Here is a 17,613-nt window from a genome sequence, read left to right as displayed (position 1 = left end):
CATAACCAGTATTGCACCGTTCCTTCAATACAAACGTATATATAAAAAACTGTTATTAAAACAAATTACCACAAACCAGTTGCCACACAGTGAAATAGTTGGATACCTCGAGTTGCAGGTATCACAACAAATTCTTACTTGTGGAACATAGGTAACTCCCAATGCCTAATAATGAGTGTTAACCTTAGCTTTATACTTCTTGCAAAAGTAATTTAAGTTGCTTCAAGATAAGGTAGGCCTTCTTTTGCTTTACTTATATAATTAGTTGCAATTAAAGTTGTAGAACTTTTTGCATTTAAGCAACGGATTCTCCATTACGGTAGTGTTGTTATTAAAGGATTATATGTTACATATGTAAGACAACAAACCACAAACAACTTGGAAGTATAGTTTATTACCATATACGTTTATTTACTTCATAGTTTTCTAAATATAGTTTGTTTCTTTGTGGGTTTTGACAAAGGCACTCACCAATGCGTGTAACATGGGTATTAAACAAGGAACAGTCAGTAGGTGGGATTTTGTGCAAATGTTAAATAGTACATGTGTAACAAACATGCACATACAATGAAGAACACATAATATATGTCTGGAGAATTTAACCACACTCTCATAGCACTCAGGACCAAACTAAACACCTCCTTGAAAGGATTGTCAATGGCAGCATTAACCTTTTAACACGCATATTGTTGTTCAGCAGGTCAATCTATTAATTGGGCAGTTTGAACACATGGCATATAGAAATATACACAATGGCAGTTCTACAGTCAACTGAGTCTCTCAAGGGCTTGAAGAATAACACTGTGGAAGAGGCCTGTCTGCCCACTGCTCTCCTGAGTAACCAGAACGCGTCCATCGGGTCGAGGCCTGTGGACGAGGACCATCTCTCCTTGAAGCAGACTTAGTTCTGCATCCGTCTGGGCTAAATGCGTTGTGGTCACTCTGTGTCTGGAAAGAGAAAAGCATAGAAGCCAGAAGTTTTCTTCCATTTATTTTAATCAATGAAAAAACATTCAAGCCTACCTCATCTTTCCCTGAAATTATAAAGCATATTGTTTATAGGACAAGCAGAAAAATCTAAAGTACCTGCTGGGGCTGAACTGAGCTGACACGGCTGACAGCGACGGATGGGAAAATATAGGTTTATGCAGGTTAGAGTTTTGATCTGAGGTGATGGTTTCCAAGCCTTTCCTGAGAATAGGAGCTTTTCCTTCTTTGAGAATGATCCCTGGTCCGTCTCTTCCCAACGTGAGCGATGGGGCCCACACTTCTAACTGAGGTGGGCCAGAGCTGTAGTGGGAGGTAACGTGATTTCCTGCCGACCAGGAGGAGGTCCGGCGTCTGGGAGGCGGCGAGTCTTCTTCTGTGTAAAACCGCACTGACTTTGCCAGCTAGGGGAGAAAAATATCTACAGTAAGTTGCATGTTGAACAGGAATCATCGAAGAATTTTAGAAGAGCAACAGAGAGTAATTAACTTGACACCTCTATTATATAAACAAATGCTGTTTTTCTTACGGTGCAAGAAATACATTAAATGAAGCAAAGCCTTCATCAGCAATAAATCAAAGTTATTTTTTTCTATATTCATATTCATGTTTTTTTTCTTTAAAAAAAGATACTATTGTTCTAAACTCCATCAACAAACAGAGCTGGGCTCAGTCGTGCTTTATGATTTTTATCTGATTGTGGTTTCAGCACCATTTACAGTTTGTATGAGAAAGTTTGCATTCTTTATACATCAGTAGAATTGAACACGGATGCATTTTTTCTTTATGAGGCCATTTTACAGAAATTGCTTCACTTTATATTCTGTATTGACTTCTAAAATATGACTTGTTGAAACCTAGAGTCACTGGACAAGCGATGTACCTCATTCCTCCAACGCACACTGCCTGAGGCTTTTACATTTTCTTTTTTTTAACACTTATCTCATTTTCAAAATTTTAAACAAAATGATATTATATAATTATGGATTTAAAAACACAGTAAATGACAATTTGACCACTGAACACACATGTCCTATGACTGAACATTGTTTATTTATTGTTTGATATCATTCGCTGTTCATCTTAAGTCAGTAGTTTTTCTCTTTTATGCTATTCTTTTGTGCCTTTTGAGTCTCAATGCGAGTATTCCCATTTTAAATACAAAATAAAATAGTCACGCCTTTTGGAAGAAATCCTAAGTATGACATTACCTTGTCTGTATTATTCTTGTGTGAGTCGTGTCTGACTAGAATTGAGTGGGGCCCATTGACAAGCTGTCTGTCATGTGAGGCAGTGAAGTCTCTGTCCTTAAAAAGCGCAGCAGCAGAGGGTGCTGCTGGCTCAGTCATCCAGCCCCGGCCTCTGCCAGGGGTAGAGAAGATGCTGCTGTTTTTCTTCCTATGGAGGGCAGGTGAGTAGCCGGATGCTTGAACTTGTGCAAAGTGCTGTGAGTTGGACGGGTTATTTAGGTTGGAAGTATGGGAGAAATGATGTGAGCCTGAAAAAACATTTAAGGCATTAATTGAAAATGGAATTACTAAATGGAGCAATCAGAATGTAGAGGCGGCACTCACCTCTATGAGGGTTGAAGACTCGCCTCACAGTGTCCCATCCTTGTGAAGCCCCATAGAGGGATGGTTTTCCGGCGCCAGTGGATGACATTGCATGCTGTGCACCGTTTGGCACAGATGGAACCTGTCCTTTTGAGTAAATCGCTCCATCAGAGTTTACCCTATCAAGAGCAAGGACCACAGCAGGATTCCTGGCAGCTGTGGGTTTCTTTCCAGTTAGTGTGTTGTACTGAGAGGACGCATTAGCTGCTTTGGTCTCCAGTAGTCTGGCTGAGGTTCTGTAGTGAGGCAATGAGACAATTTAGTACATAAGTACCTACTGAATATCACTTATTATACTGTAGTTAAAGTTTCTTTGCACCAAGCACCAGCCTCAGTGTTTTATTACTGTTTCATAATTCATTGAGTTCATGATGACATGTCGTCCTGCCCACATTAAATTACTTTCTGAATCCAAATGTCATTCAGCTCCCACTCTCTGCAGTCAGGGATCACAGCCTCTCACCTGAGCACAGGCGTAATGTAGTTGCTCGGCAGAATGCCCACTTTTCCCGTTCTAAGCGATAACCCACGCAGCCAGCCTTCCTTGAAGTTTCCGTACACTCCCACCATCTCTCCTTTCCTCAGCTCCAGCTCCTCAGGCCGTCGGGGTTTGTAGGAGTATAGGACGGCACACCTGAGGAGTCAAATGGGGGATCTGTCTTTGTTATCTTTCACGAGTATATCAAGATTACACCATAGTTTTCAACACTATTTGAGGGAGGGGTTTTGTGTTCCATTATCATATAATTAATATAATGTTAAAAACAATGACTCACACACTGATGGAGAGCTGCTGCGTGGAGTTCTTGCTGTCTGCAGAGGCAGAGGACATTTGGGGGTTCAGCAGGGCCATAGAGACGGTGGGTGGAGTCTCACTGGTCATCTTCTTCTCACTCTGTAATGGGATGGATTTGAAAGTATAATTAAATGTGAAGCACATTGTTCTGCATGGCACATAGTTAAAGAATATCTTGAATTTTACTTTGGAAAATTGCTTTCCTAAAATGTCTCCTTAAAAAGACATTTAACACAAAGGAAAGTGTTTAGAACGTAATTTTACATGTTAAAAGCGGCCGTGCTTTGAATGCTAACGTCAACATGCTAACATGCTCAGTAGACTTTAGATTATCCACTTGATTTATCCAATTAGGACTAGTGAAGCCTTACACTAACTATATCAGGAAAATACATTTGAATTGCATGTATAATAACAACCAGAAAATACTGTTTTAAGGGGAATGTGTGTATTGTTTCAAGACAGATAAAGATGGGAACCTATCGTTTTCATCAAGTCAAATAAAATGAACTGAACAATAATACTTGTGTTTAAATGATGATGGTTATGACCCTGTCTTAACCTGACGTTCAATTGGATTGAGTTGTGGTTAAAGTGTGTCAAACCCCTCAGAGTGTGATTTCCGTCATTTTCTTTAAAGTTATTTGTCAGATTATTTTTGTCTATTTTAAGTGTAATGTTTACATTCCTTATTTCATTTATGTTTTTCAATAGTTTCTTCTTTTTCCATTTTCATTTCTCTTACTGTGTGTATGTGTGTACCAATACACCAAAGCAATTTCCTTGTATGTGAAAACCTACTGTGGTTATTCTGAACCTGATTTTTCAATAAAGGAATTATCATTTATACATTTTAAAGTATGTCAAATACTGTGCCAGTCGAAATATGTATAATGACCTAGCAGACTTCTTTATACAGACCAAAGCTGCTCTTTTTAAAACTGAAACTGACAGGCTTGAGGTCATGAGGTGTGAGTCAGTCCTGGCATAGCCAGAGAAAAGCAGGGAGGGACACTTAGGTGTGTCTCAGAACCATTAACAACACAGTATAAAACCTAAGTACTTAATTGCCAAACAAAAAAAAAAAGGATTCATGTTTAATAAAAAAACTTTTTTTATTTCATTTGTATATTTATGTCCGCCCAAACAAACCCCACCCACATAATGCTGTATTATTGTTCTGATTGCAGAGAGAGAGAGGCGGAGATAACTTTCCCAGTGCCTATTATCTCCGCAGTCACGTCTTCAGAGTGCTGCTGCTATTTACAGCCCTACCACTCAACTACTGCTTAAAACATTAATGCTGGCCTGTGGGCCGGGGGCTTCCTCTGTACAGCATGTGCCTGTGTCCTGCAGCTCAGACACCATAAAGCTGCAATGCATTCACACTATACCTCAAAGAAGCACAATAGAAGCATAATTGAGAGGCAGCCATTGCAATAAGCAAAGGCTGACTTGTCAAAGACAGTGCTGTGAGGCATCAGTAAAGCTATAAAGTCATGATTTATTATCCTGAAGACATGTCCAGCCTCATATATAAGAGTTGAAGGACGAGCAATGTCATTTAAAGTTTTCTTGGCTTCGTTTGTGACATTTTTACTCAAAGAAAAACTCCCTTTCTTTGCTGTGACTACTCTGTTTCACTTTTAGTTGAGAGAAGCAGCAGGGTGGACAGAAAGCATTAGACATCTTTATGTGCAATAAATCACTGTCTTTTAACAGCCCAGCTATCTCCTCAAATTGTTGTGTAAAGCAAAGAAAAAAAGCCCAGCAAATTTTATCCTGCATTCAATTATTTACTCCTTTTTTTGTCCTTTTTCTATTCTTGTGTTTTATGGTATCCTTCTTCGATCACGCTATGGCCAGGTGCACTGACCCATCAGTGAAATGGGCTATATTTACATGGAGAGAGTAATTCTGCTGTTGGTCCTGCAGTGAAACAAGGTCTTATTTGGTTTAAATGCTTGCTCCTGCAGGAAGAATCACTGCTAACGTAAATAAACCAATTGACAAAATTAGTATTCCAGCAAGAATGGTGAATGAGCAGTTGTTAATCTCACATATTCAAAGTAAGAAAGATGAGAGAAGATTTCATAGTTTTGTTGGAAATTATATATATTATATTATATTTTTTTATAGCTTCAGAGATTTGTTATTTCAGCTGAATGATTTCTTCCAGGTTCTATAATTATCTTTTTAAGAAAATTATTTCCCCTGCCATTACACATAACAAATTTGTTGGAACAAAAATGTAAACACAATTTACTATTATCGTAGAAATGTACGTATGTATGAAGTTTTTTCCCTCTGGCCAGATGTTTTCCAATACCCTGTAATGTAGAATTTGATTGGCTGTTCCCCTTCTTCCTTCCCTTTAAGAATCTGGTTTAATGTTTGATCAGGATCAGATCCTGGTACGACATTGGTTGTGCAGGTTATCTGGCCTCCAGCTGGAATTGATTCTATTAAATGCTCTACTCTTTATTAAATAACACACCTTTGAATTGAAGCTTGTAGATATGTTCTTTTCTTACCAGAAGGTGATTAAGTGTGGAATATCCACGACAACTACGATAAATCATTTTTACATCTGTGAGTCATCTAATCACAAAGAAAGAGTCAGAACTGTTTCCTGTTGGAAAGAGTGGAGGAAAACTCCCCTTATCCCACCCAAAACAGATACCTTTTATTGAAATATTTGCAAAACTCAAAACTAACTCATAGAGTGTATTTATGTATAAAATGCAGACAAGGTTTTTAAAAGTAAAGTTTTGGACACACACGATAGCCAACACTGTTTGGTGTAAATGTGAAGGCCCTGCAACACACAGTTGCCATGGTCAATTAGACCGCTATTTGTGATTTCAACAAACTTTAATAAATCATTTTATTCGCCAGCAGCAATCACAAAAAAGGAAATGATGGGATACGCCTGGTTGTACACTGCTCTTACAGATCAGGCTCAGATGACAAAAAGCTACATTATGTTGTCTGGAAAGTCTTCATTTTCAGTTTGAGTTTATATATTTTTATTTATACACAACACATTCTTGTTCCTGTTGCACTTCTATATGAAAATGATCGATCGAAGCTGGGTTGTTCAACAATGAAGCAAAGATTACAGATAAACTGCATTCATAATAAAATGATATTTGAAATAAAAGCTAAATTGTGTTTTTGTGTACTTTTTGTAGACATCTTATACAGTATTAATATTAATACAGCTTTCTGTAATGTATACTAAGATCAAATATTTTCATGGAATACTAAAACAAATTGTCTGATGGCAGGTTTTATTGTTCCTCGCTAGAGATTTAAAACTAAAGGAGACAGTGCTTGTTGAAGTCTCTCAATGCAGACACTTTCTAAGAGAGCTGCTCTAGATTTTTGAACATGCTTTGTTTTCTTTGTACTTGGGTTGTGGGTACCCTTCTTCAATCATTTTTTTGTACTTCTTACCTTACATTTATATTGTGAAGCTCTACGTACAGTTTTACACTTGGGATGTGCTATATAAATAAACCACTTACTCACTGATCAAAGACCAAGATAATTGCCGATTCATCTCCACCCAATCAACTTAAGAGTATTCTGGTCTATTAAATTCAATCGTTGGACTTTTAGGAGAACTACTGTCTATGAGCTTTTTGTACTAATAATACAAGGCATTCGGTGTAGCAGTTAAGACGATCTATCTTGCATTTGAAGATGTTTTTGGCATTTGGCTCATTTCCATCCTTAATCTTACATAACCATGCCAATATTCACAATAATATGCATCTTTTCATCCACAGTCAGTAGGAAGAAGAAGCATCACTGGGAAACAGTGGAGTCAGAGGTGAGAGCTGATGATGGGATGCAGCAGCACTAAGAATAGCACTCATGATGCCTCGGTCTGTGGGGAGCGCAGCCTCGGCTTTAGGGACAGAGCCCTCCGCTCCTTTAAAAAGGGTGCATGGCTTGTCTGCTATTACTGGCCCACTGATGTGAGCGTGAGTGTTACCTGCTTAGTGAAGAGGAAGGAGTTTGAAGGCAGGGGAGAGAGGGGTCTGTTATGTAACCAACTTCAGCAGTGACTCACCATCATCAGCATGAGAGAGATAAGCAGACACAGTCAGGGACTCTCCAAGCCTCCCACTCGCAACATCTATCTCTTATTTCTCAACCTCCTTCTTCCTACTTCTTGTGTTTTGCCTCTTTGCAGCTCAAACACTCTTTTTCTGTTTCTCTTCCCAGCTCTACACCATTTATTTTCTCTATCACCAGTATATCCATTCACCTTTTCCAGTCTTATCTCTCCCTTATCTTATTTCCTCCCTTTGTTTTATCTTGTTCTCAAGTGTCCTTCACCTCCCTTCCTCTCCTGGTTTTTCTCCAACCTGAATATGGTTTAGCATTTTTTATACTCTGCTATGCCTAATTGGGTAGATGTGTGAAATGTATACTGAATCAAAGGAAATGGTTGTCTCAGTAGGTCGGGCACTTGGCAGCAGGTTACATTATCAAGCCCTGCACAGGCACTGCAATCAGATACTGGCTGGCTATGACTTCATGCAGCATTCACATTATCTTTTTACATTGTTTATGAAGTAAACGCAGTCATGTGATGAAATAATTAATCATCCAAACTTTTTAGTCATGGTGATCAGAAGTAAATAAGTCAAATGTCATTGTTTTCCTTTTCACAGAAGTCTATTTAAGAGGGTTACTGTCATAATGCTTCTGATGGTTATCTTAGAAATACACGCAAATTGTTCATCACCTATCCATGATGCTGACATACATTATAGGCTGTATAAAATAATCTTTTTGGTAACATGAAAGCAGTGGGTTAACAATAGCTTGAGAACCAAAAGCTCCTAAATTATAATAAGGAGACCCTCTTCTTCAAATCATGAAAAAGTATAAATTGTCAGTTTCAAGAGCATTAGAGACTACTTCACACACACGCTCCACTTTGGAATAATTTAGATGGCATGTTGGCTGTAAGGACAAGATCAGATTTTTCCAAATAGTGCTTCATAAACGTTAGAGCTGGGATGAAAACTTGTTTTAATTTATGAGATTCTCCCCATATCCCGACAGCTATCAATCATTAAAAAGCTCTCATAAAAAAAGAGGAACAAAATCTGGTATCTGGGGATTTTGCAGGCCTGTAATAAATTCCTTTAGTCATTTAAATTGGCCTCAAGTTAATGAAAAAAGATTTGAAAAAGGCTGTTGGACCTGCCTGTGAAACTAGCTGCCTGTCTTGATAGCTTGAGAGAGCCTGAGTACTAAAAACAGCCATTTTTGTAGTTTATGTTGATGTAGTTATGTTTTGTACATAATGATAACTTTTGGGGAATGACTTTGGAGGGAGGCCTAGCGGGACAGGCTGTCAGCTTAGCAAACTTAGTGCCTTTCTTACTCAGTTTAGCGACTTTTGCAAAACTGTTTGCTACCCTTATTGGAAGAGAATTAACAATATTGGGCTGGGTTTTTCCAATTGGGTCATTTTAAAAATGTCCTTACTCTTGCTGGCTTCTCCAATATTACCCACCCAAGCTTTAATTATTTAGGAAATACATTGGGCTGCTTTGTGTTTTACGCTCAAATATCAGCATTATTTCAAACGTTATTTCACCACCCAGTAGAAAATATTTTGTTTCCTTCTTTCGTGTAAAAATATTTATCAATGATTGTTTTGGTGTGAGTTGCCAGGTGTTAAAGATGTCAACCATGGACATGTTTACCTTCTTTCAAATTAGATATACTCGGCAACTAGGAACTATACTTTATTTTTTCTAAACTACATCAATTAAGTGTATCAGTGCACAGAAATTAGCGTGCATCTACTCATGGAGGAGAGGATTTTCTGAGCTAGCTTAATTCACAGCTTAGCCCAGTGGGACGCAATTTACTTTACATGTTACGCTGTCACAAGCACAACCTTCTCGTCCATGAGTGGATGCACGCTTCCTTCTGTGTGGTGATTACAGTGAGTGGATATAATTCAGTAGAAATAAATTAGTTCCTACCTGAAACCGATCACAAAAAGGTATGTAGAATTTCTGGAACTATATCAATTACTGTTTAGTTTTTTAAATGTATTTTCTTGATGTTTTGAGTGCCATCTAGTTCCATTATTTTGGAGAGAAGTCAGACATCTCTACAGGCCGATATCTCTAACACTCAGCATACTAAAACAATCTAGATTACAATCAATACAATTCTACAAGTTTCGTCAAGTACTGCATCTCGCTGAACTGCAGAAAGACAGAAGGACACCTGCTAAACCACTTTTATGTATTAAGGGAAACCTTGGTATTTGTCCCAGGGCTCTAGATTAAACATCTTTTAAAGTTTCGGTCTATTATCCTTCAGTCCTCACTCATTACATATCTAACCCCTCAGACACATCTGTGTTATCTAACTTACAGCCGCTTAATCACACAGCAGCCAAGATCAGGACGACTCCTCTCTCTCATTCATTCCTAAGCTTAGTGTCAGGGTTCCCTCCCTTCATCCCAGAGGAGAACTTGATTCCTCAGCGACTCAAATAAAAAACAATCTACAACCTCACAGAGAAACGTCATGCCTTTTGCCAACCACATGCTTTCTGTTAAAACAAATCACTGCAAACTAAACAAAGTTTAGCTCAAATGTTATGAGAAAGACGAATCTGATCAAACTGAGACATCTTATAACATCGCTGTAGCATGCATAGAGGCAGATTTATCTTGGCCCATTACTCACCTGAAAAAGGTGTCTGTGTGTACTGTCAGAGTGGCGTCTTATTCGCTGAGAGCTCACTCTTGAAGAATGAGAGTGGCCCCGGGCACTGAGAGACACAGAGAGGCGGTGTGGCAGACCCTGACGGCCGTTGTAGGTGCTGATGTTGGTCGCCTCTCCTTTGGTAGTCGGATAAAAGTTGATGCTGCTGGCTGCGGGCTGTTTTCGCTGGCTGGGGGGCAAAGCATTGATGATGGGTGTCTTTGCTGGGACTTGAGGCGCTCCGTAGTGGGTGGTCCTATTAGATACGTCAGTGGCCTTGTCTTTGCCCCCACTCCCAGACCGATGATGAAATTCTGCTGAGTCACTCCCTTTTCGATTCTTTCCCTCTAGCAGTTTGGCAGCCACTGAGTTTGGCTGAAAGAGACGAAACCATGGAGATGAATCCCAACACAGAGAATATTCAAACCTCACTCCAGAGAATTCTCTCCAACTCGGTCCTACCTGCTGACCACTGATGTCAACCTTTGCTTCCACTAAAGAAATGGCTGTGTAAATACTGCCCCCTATCAATACTGCACTCACCCCTACAACTTCTTGGCCAGACAGGAGCATAAGTACCAGCCATACGGTAGGGAGGGTTGACTGGTGCTGAGATCACGGCTGCACAGACAGGCAGGCAGACAGACAGGCATGCAAGGGTTAATGCTTTCACTACCTACAGTGATGTGCTGTTATGCCACCCAAGCAGAGAAAGCATTACAGTGTCTTTACGCCTGGATGCACAACACGAGGAGAGGAAGTCTCAGAAAGGAGAGGGGAGAGGAGAAAAGAGGAGGTTGAAAGAATACAGTATAGAGGTAGAAAAAGATAACAACTGAGGCGGGGCTTACGAAGAAGACACGTGTGGACAGAAAACATCAAAAAAGGAACTCATAAGATGAGGGTAATAGGAACAAAATATGAGGAAAGACTATAGCAGACCACACAAGTGAAGGGAGTAAACAACATCTGATAAAGCACCCCATTAACCCTACTGTGTCATATTGTCTAAACAATTTTCCCCAGCACGGACAAAGTTAACTCCCAGAGGCAGAAAGTACCAAGGAAAACAAATGACAGACAGCTAGCTAAGCACGCGCTGCCAACCTGAGTAAGGCACATAGTCACACACTAATGAGCAGCTGCAGACACAGCACGGCTTCACACACTGGCTCTCTGCCTCAGCACTTTGGAGCACAAGAACCATTTTTACAGGTGAATCGCAGATATGAATGAAAATCAAGGTAAGCGCCCTGGCAATGACCCGGAATGAATGACATCCAGCAACGACATCGATGGTTCAATTCATTACCACTGCTACACCTTCAGACCAATTGCCAAATGGCAGGTGTCAACTTTGATCACGCTGAAGAGGCAATGACCCACATTTAAACACTGAAGGAGGAAAAAAAAAAAAGGGAGGACCAAGGAGAACTCACCTCTGTGAACTGCAGAGGGCAAATTCCAACTTTCTCCCCAAGCTTGGCTTCAATCCAGTGTTCATCCAATCGTCTGATGAAAGTAAGAACGTCTCCCTGCAAAACACAAATAATTAACAGTCACAAAACTAAACTTAGAGTGGCAAAAAAGGTGAGAGGCTTAGAACCCGCTGAAAAAACTAACAAACAGGATGCGAGGTGCTTTCAACAGCGCGCTCGCCCTGAAGACTGAGCACTCAGAATCTCTCTACGTTTCTCCTGCAGCATGTGACATCCACTGCCTTTGTGTCTACAGGCCCGGTCCTTTCTGTGGCCAGCCTCACTCTAAAAACCATTTGACCATCTGCATAAAAAAAAGAAAGAAAAGCTGAGCGCAAGTGTGCTTTAATGGAGAGCACACAAGTACTGGGGCCTTTATATAACTGACTCAGAAATCCTTCAGGGTAAATAACAACCTCTGCAGCAGAGGTCTGCGCCTCAAGATCAACGCAGGAAAAAGAGCAAAAAAACATAATTTAACTTTAATTTATTTGAGATTTTACTGTGAAAGTAATTTTGCAATGATTTGTCAAATGACATACAATGTATTTGCCACAGTTTTTGAAGTTTAATAGTACAAGCGGTCAGTCCTTTATATGCAAATGTTGTACAACTGGCTGTAATGTAAATGTAAATATTTTCTGATTTTCAAACTCTTCCTTCTGGGTAATTGAATAACTTTGGCCATTTTGACTGTTCCTAAAAACAAAACCAACCTGGGAAGATGTCAACATTACTCACTTACGAATGAGTCATAGACAAAACGGCTAATGTAGAAATGATTTGGTATATACATAATTAAGGTCAAATAGCACCTTTAATCTTTTCCCCTGAAGGTAAAATCTTTGATATTCCCTGAAGGTTAAAGTTAATAATTTTCTTTGTGCATTAGTTAAAATGTAGAAAACCCCTGTGAGTATTTAAAAAAAACAAGTGTACACAAACAGGACAGAAGGCTGTGACAGGAAGTATGTTTTCATGCAGTCAGTTGTATGAGTGTCAGACCTTGAGAAAGCTGAGACAATATTTACTGTCTTCCAGAGTCCTCTCTTCAGGGTTAAAGTCGTGCAGCGCCCTGCAGAGAGCCGGAGGTTGGGACTGCAGCTGATGCATCTGGCTGACAGCCTGCGGCGCGCTGGCAGTGACAGACGCTCCACGACTTTCACCGCCGTTTCCGTGGTGCCAGCTCTCATCCACTCTGTGTTTAGGAGTGATACCGTTAGCAGGTGTGAGGAACAGCTCTCCTGAAGGATCACCTCGTTGGTTACGCATTAAAGCTCTGAAAGAAAGCTGAGGAACAAACAAAAAGAGAGAATCACAAATCAGATACTGTATGTTCAAATAAAGTAGTGTATTAAGCAGGATGAAATTCATTTCTGAAAATCAATGTCTTTCAATCAATTGTCCTTTACTTTTAACTGGGACAAACAATGGCTAGTGACTTTGCTGGACAACAGGCTAAACTAGGTGCAAAAGGCTGCGCCTGAGACATGTTACAGCCAGTGAGTGTGTGTGCCAGTGTGTGTGCCATAAAACACAAAAAATATATGTTTTAAGATGATATTCAGTTTTGTCTTTTGTCTTTTGTGTTTAATGTATTTTTTCAGTTACACGTTTTAGTGGTGAAGGGATATGACAGCACAAGAATGGCCAGCGACACTAAACTATTTTATGCAAATCAAAGAAAAATGTTTGAAACTTTTACCTTTTTCTACAAAACCAATTGTAATTCCATTACAATTATCTGCATAAACTAGCACAGATTCTTATAAATTGTCTACTTCATTCCACATTTTCTTTTTAGTATCACCCCCAGCTCACTTTTTAAGCACGCTCCTAACATAAATAACATAAGTTTTAATGAGATAAACACTCTGACATTAACAGTAGATACCTAGCCAGTTAAAACATTACTGTTTTGCATGGCTTATTTCCAAAAGTAAGCAATTAAACGTCTTGATGATAACTAGCAACATTATGAGCCTGGCTGCACTTTTTGAACTCTGGCTGAACTCAAGCTGCGGACTAAAACTAAACTCTTACGCTCTCTAAGCAGTGTATGCACAAAACTAAAGATAAGGCAGGTCTCTATGTTTCTCATCACTTCAGAGAATAAAACATCAAATGGAAACATTCATTATTAACACACTGCAACGTTTTTCATGATGTCTTCTGGGTTTGAATTAGGTGATGCAGGACAGTCCTGCCTTTTACAGATAAGTCTATTTTCAACATTATGCAGATTTTATTGATATTTCTGAAGATTCTTTACACTTGAAAAGAGAAGTACTGAAGTATAATAAGCTTTAGGCAAGGTATTATTCATTTTAATGTATTATTAATCCCAAAACTTCAAATCTACAAGCATCTGAGTCTCTTATGTTATAGATGTTACAATTTGGCTTCTCTTGGTCATTCCTTAACTTTTGACAAATTTTTGGCGCTTTGTATGTACACACATTACACTGCAGATGTGTTTAAAGTCGCTAGATATAATAGAGCTCTCCTCACCAAGGAGGTATCTGAGAGGGAAAAAAACCAGGAGGATTGTATTCTTTATGAGAAAAAAACGTCAGCTCTTAATCACTGTATTATTTGATTCTCTTTCCATTAAAAGTCCAGTTTAAGATGGTGAGCACAGTGGTGAGAAAGTATTTCAATAGGTCAGAGATGAGACACCAGGTCCTATTCCAAGAAAAAGGAGAAAGAATAAATCAATGAGCCATCATAGGGTTGGATGACAAGTCAATAAATGCCATGAGGAAATATACAGCCGTGGAAAACAAATCAAGAGAACACTTCAGCATTATCAGTTTTCTCTTGTTTATTTATTTATAGATATGTCTTTGAGTTAAATTATATATATTTTTTGTTTTATTGTATTCTTTAAACTACTGACAATTTTTCTCTGTGTTGGAATTCAATAGACACTGGAATGGCTGCCATACATGTAGAGATACATACTTAAGAAAAATCGGTCTCTTAGTGGTCTCTTAATTTTTTCCAGAGCTGTATATCTCTAAACAGTCAAGAGATTTTTCCACAATCTCAATACTGAGCTAGCTCTTCTTCTTTAAAATGGGTGGGCGCATTTGTGGGTAATGTTGCATATCAATGACCAAGATTGCAAAATTTGATTTTTTAATGATGTTCAATGTGATAAGTGTGATTTGTCTTTTTAAGCCAATAACACACATTCATTGTCTGGTAATTTCATCCATTATACGTTTCTCAATTGATTTTCACTATCACAATAACCGTAGTCATGTCTGAAATCCAGAGTAAGGAGCAACAATTGTATTTCACATTTCAGGATTGTGGGCTTAACATATTGGTCATCGTTTGATCCTTCAAGTAATTAGGCCTAACGCATACACAAACACTAGTTGAGGGAACCACTAAGCCAGCATTATTCTTTTTTGGGTTACACAATGTACTCTTTTCTTTTGGGGAAGCATTTCTCTAGGTTATGACCAACAAAAAATTATGCTAGAAAGCTAGGAACTCAAGCGTAGATTCAAAATGTGTTAGATGTGCTTAAAAATGGGGTTGAAACAGGATTAACAGGATGGCAATCCTCTGTAATTTTTTGCCAAGGTTTTCAAATTTAAGTACCCTAACAAAGACCTTTAAACAACATAGTCACCACAATGAAGGCTTTTAAATATTTCAATATTTGTTCTTATATTATGGAGAACCTGGATTCCTTTCCTATTTAGAGACAAAGTTGTTCTACATTATATTCAAATGGTTTTGCAGAGGTTTAGGCCGGGGTCGTGAACTGACCTCACTGTGGCCTTGCGTCTCTCTGTGTTGATCCTCCTGCTGCTGCTGCTGCTGCTGACTCTCCCTTACTGCTGAGCCTCCCCTGACCATGGGTACTGTGTAGTGGGCTGTGTGTCTGTCCCTGCTGGGCCCCTGTGAACCCTGAAGCCCCTCCAGGAGCTGCAATAGCAGCAGGTTTGCAGGGAGCTCCTCCACTGTCCTGGCCGATGCAGGAGCACCACACTCTGGGCAGCGCAGCAGGGAGTGGGCTGCCTCCTGCCTCTGCAGGCAGGACGTACAGAAAGTGTGCTGGCAGGGCAGGACCTTGGCTGACACATCCAGTGGCTCACAACACATTGGACATTCCAGCAAGGCACTCAGAGCCAGCTCCTCCATTTTAAAAGGGCCCCCTCTCTTTGAGACTCCTGCTGCATCTGAAACACTGTAATCCACCATACTGACAGAGAGAAGAATGAGAAGCTCATTCAATGGACGCTATTGTCAGGAATCTTACAATGAATGAGTAACAAGATAACTGAGCCCTCTGTAAAAAAATATAATAACACACGAATGTACTGCTAGAACTTCAAACTCTTTGATAAGAGGAAATACTAAGATAAGACGCGTTGTAGTTCACAGTAAACAATACGCGCTTACAGGTGTTAGCTTACCTGGCTGCACAGGTATGACAACAACAGGAAATAATCGCCGAAGAAGAAATATCTCCACACTAGCATCACAAACACAGCGTAGAGAAACATTTACGACTTACATGTGTGTCTGCTGACAGCCACAGGGATATTCCTCACACTCCGTTTAGGAAATGCGTAACTTTTCCACCACTGTCGCCATGACGCAGTGCGCGGAGGACGGGAGTGCGCGACCAGAGGACGACGCAGCACAGACAGGCGCGGGAGGTTTGCATCACACACACACACACACACACACACACACACACACACACACACACACACACACACACACACACACACACACACACACACACACACACACACACACACACACACTTGCCAAATTATATGACGACTCGAAACCCACTTGTGTGATTGAGACTGAAAACAGAATGGTTGCGAGGGCTAAACCACAGCAAGCTAATACACAAGGAACTGATCAGAGTGTCATGTCCGACTAAGTTTAACCCTTAACAGCTGATCAGCACTTACATTTACAACATCATTAACTTTATTGCCATGGAAATGTGGCAGTGTGATACAAATAAAATACACATAGGTAAAATCCTTGTTATAATGTCATATATGTTAAGACAACATTAGAGGGGTTGCTAGAGTAGTTCGAGTATTAACAGTATTACGTTTGAAGGGCTGACATACCTAAAGAAAAACCTACATTAGTCTGTCCTACTATGGTTTATTTATATTTATGTCTCCCATTTTCTATAATTGTTCCGTGAATACCACTTTAATTGATTACAACTTGAAGAAAAGAGTGAAATGGAAGCAAAGCAGTGTTCACAGTGCTGTCATGTGACATGGTCTCCCTCTGCTGGTGCATTCACTGACCAGCTCTCCAGCTTCACCTGCAGGTGCCAGCAGCACAGTGCACATCAGTGCTGCTGAAAACAACTGAGCTAAAGAAAATTAAATATACATGAATTCTACTCGACGACCATTGTTTTAGCTTGGCTTGACATGCAAAGCAGTCACAGTTATTGCTGTAGATGATAATGATGATTCACACAAGTAATAACAACTGATTTTATTATCCATTTGGTTTATTGTTTGGATGTGTGCAGTCCAATCCTCACAATCCCTTTCTGGCATCATATCACTAAATAATTTATCTATATTGGCTATGTACTGAAAGTTCAGGACATCTGTTTGAATTTTTTAAACAAGCATGAATCTTTCATCTCTTTTTTTACGTCAGCAGAACTCTGGGAATTCTAAAAATGTGCATACGGCTTTTACAGAGAGACTAAGAGCAACAGAAAAGGAGAGAGAGAGATTAGCCATGACTTATTTACATGTTCATATCAATGTTGATACAGGCCCTTCCTCTCAAGCCTCTTAATGTCTATGGCAGAGGAAGAAGAAGTGGAACTTGATTTTAGCTCATGTCTGGATAACTTTATTTCTTTCTCCATTGAAAGTTAACTTCTTGGTGACTGTTTTTCTTCCATCTGTGATTAGTGGATCTCCTGTCATCCAGTCAAACACACCGAGGGAGTGCACAGAGG

General features: G+C 39.6%; 1 protein-coding gene across 4 annotated transcripts; it reads right to left on the bottom strand.

Moving 5' to 3' along the window:
- Positions 1-378: 378 nt before the first annotated feature.
- On the bottom strand, positions 379-16,358 carry sh3rf2 (SH3 domain containing ring finger 2). Of its 4 annotated transcripts, none has more exons than XM_063877181.1 (11): positions 16,168-16,358; positions 15,417-15,852; positions 12,636-12,920; positions 11,592-11,687; positions 10,135-10,527; positions 3,377-3,495; positions 3,064-3,234; positions 2,562-2,836; positions 2,199-2,485; positions 1,087-1,391; positions 379-948 (listed from the first exon to the last, which is right to left on the bottom strand). In XM_063877181.1, the coding sequence occupies exons 2-11, from the start codon at positions 15,849-15,851 to the stop codon at positions 768-770; spliced, it is 2,547 nt and encodes an 848-aa protein (XP_063733251.1). In that variant the 5' UTR covers position 15,852; positions 16,168-16,358; the 3' UTR covers positions 379-767. The 4 variants fall into 4 exon arrangements, with proteins under 4 accessions (XP_063733251.1, XP_063733253.1, XP_063733252.1 ...); XM_063877183.1 differs by having other exon boundaries at positions 15,417-15,837; positions 16,168-16,336; XM_063877182.1 differs by having other exon boundaries at positions 16,067-16,331.
- Between the last annotated feature and the right edge of the window lie 1,255 nt (positions 16,359-17,613).

The sequence above is a fragment of the Eleginops maclovinus genome, chromosome 23 (assembly GCF_036324505.1).
Source record: "Eleginops maclovinus isolate JMC-PN-2008 ecotype Puerto Natales chromosome 23, JC_Emac_rtc_rv5, whole genome shotgun sequence".
In the NCBI taxonomy this organism is placed as follows: domain Eukaryota; kingdom Metazoa; phylum Chordata; class Actinopteri; order Perciformes; family Eleginopidae; genus Eleginops; species Eleginops maclovinus.
The sequence above is the reverse complement of the archived record's forward strand: the minus strand, read 5'-3'. Positions and strand labels throughout refer to the sequence as shown.

Coding starts and splice junctions, on each gene's coding strand:
- sh3rf2 (XM_063877181.1), bottom strand. CDS start 15,851: ATGGTGGATTACAGTGTTTCAGATGCAGCAGGAGTCTCAAAGAGAGGG. Junction 1,392..2,198: donor ACAAGAATAATACAGACAAG/GTAATGTCATAC, acceptor TTTCTCCCCTAG/CTGGCAAAGTCAGTGCGGTT. Junction 949..1,086: donor GCTCAGTTCAGCCCCAGCAG/GTACTTTAGATT, acceptor TTCTCTTTCCAG/ACACAGAGTGACCACAACGC.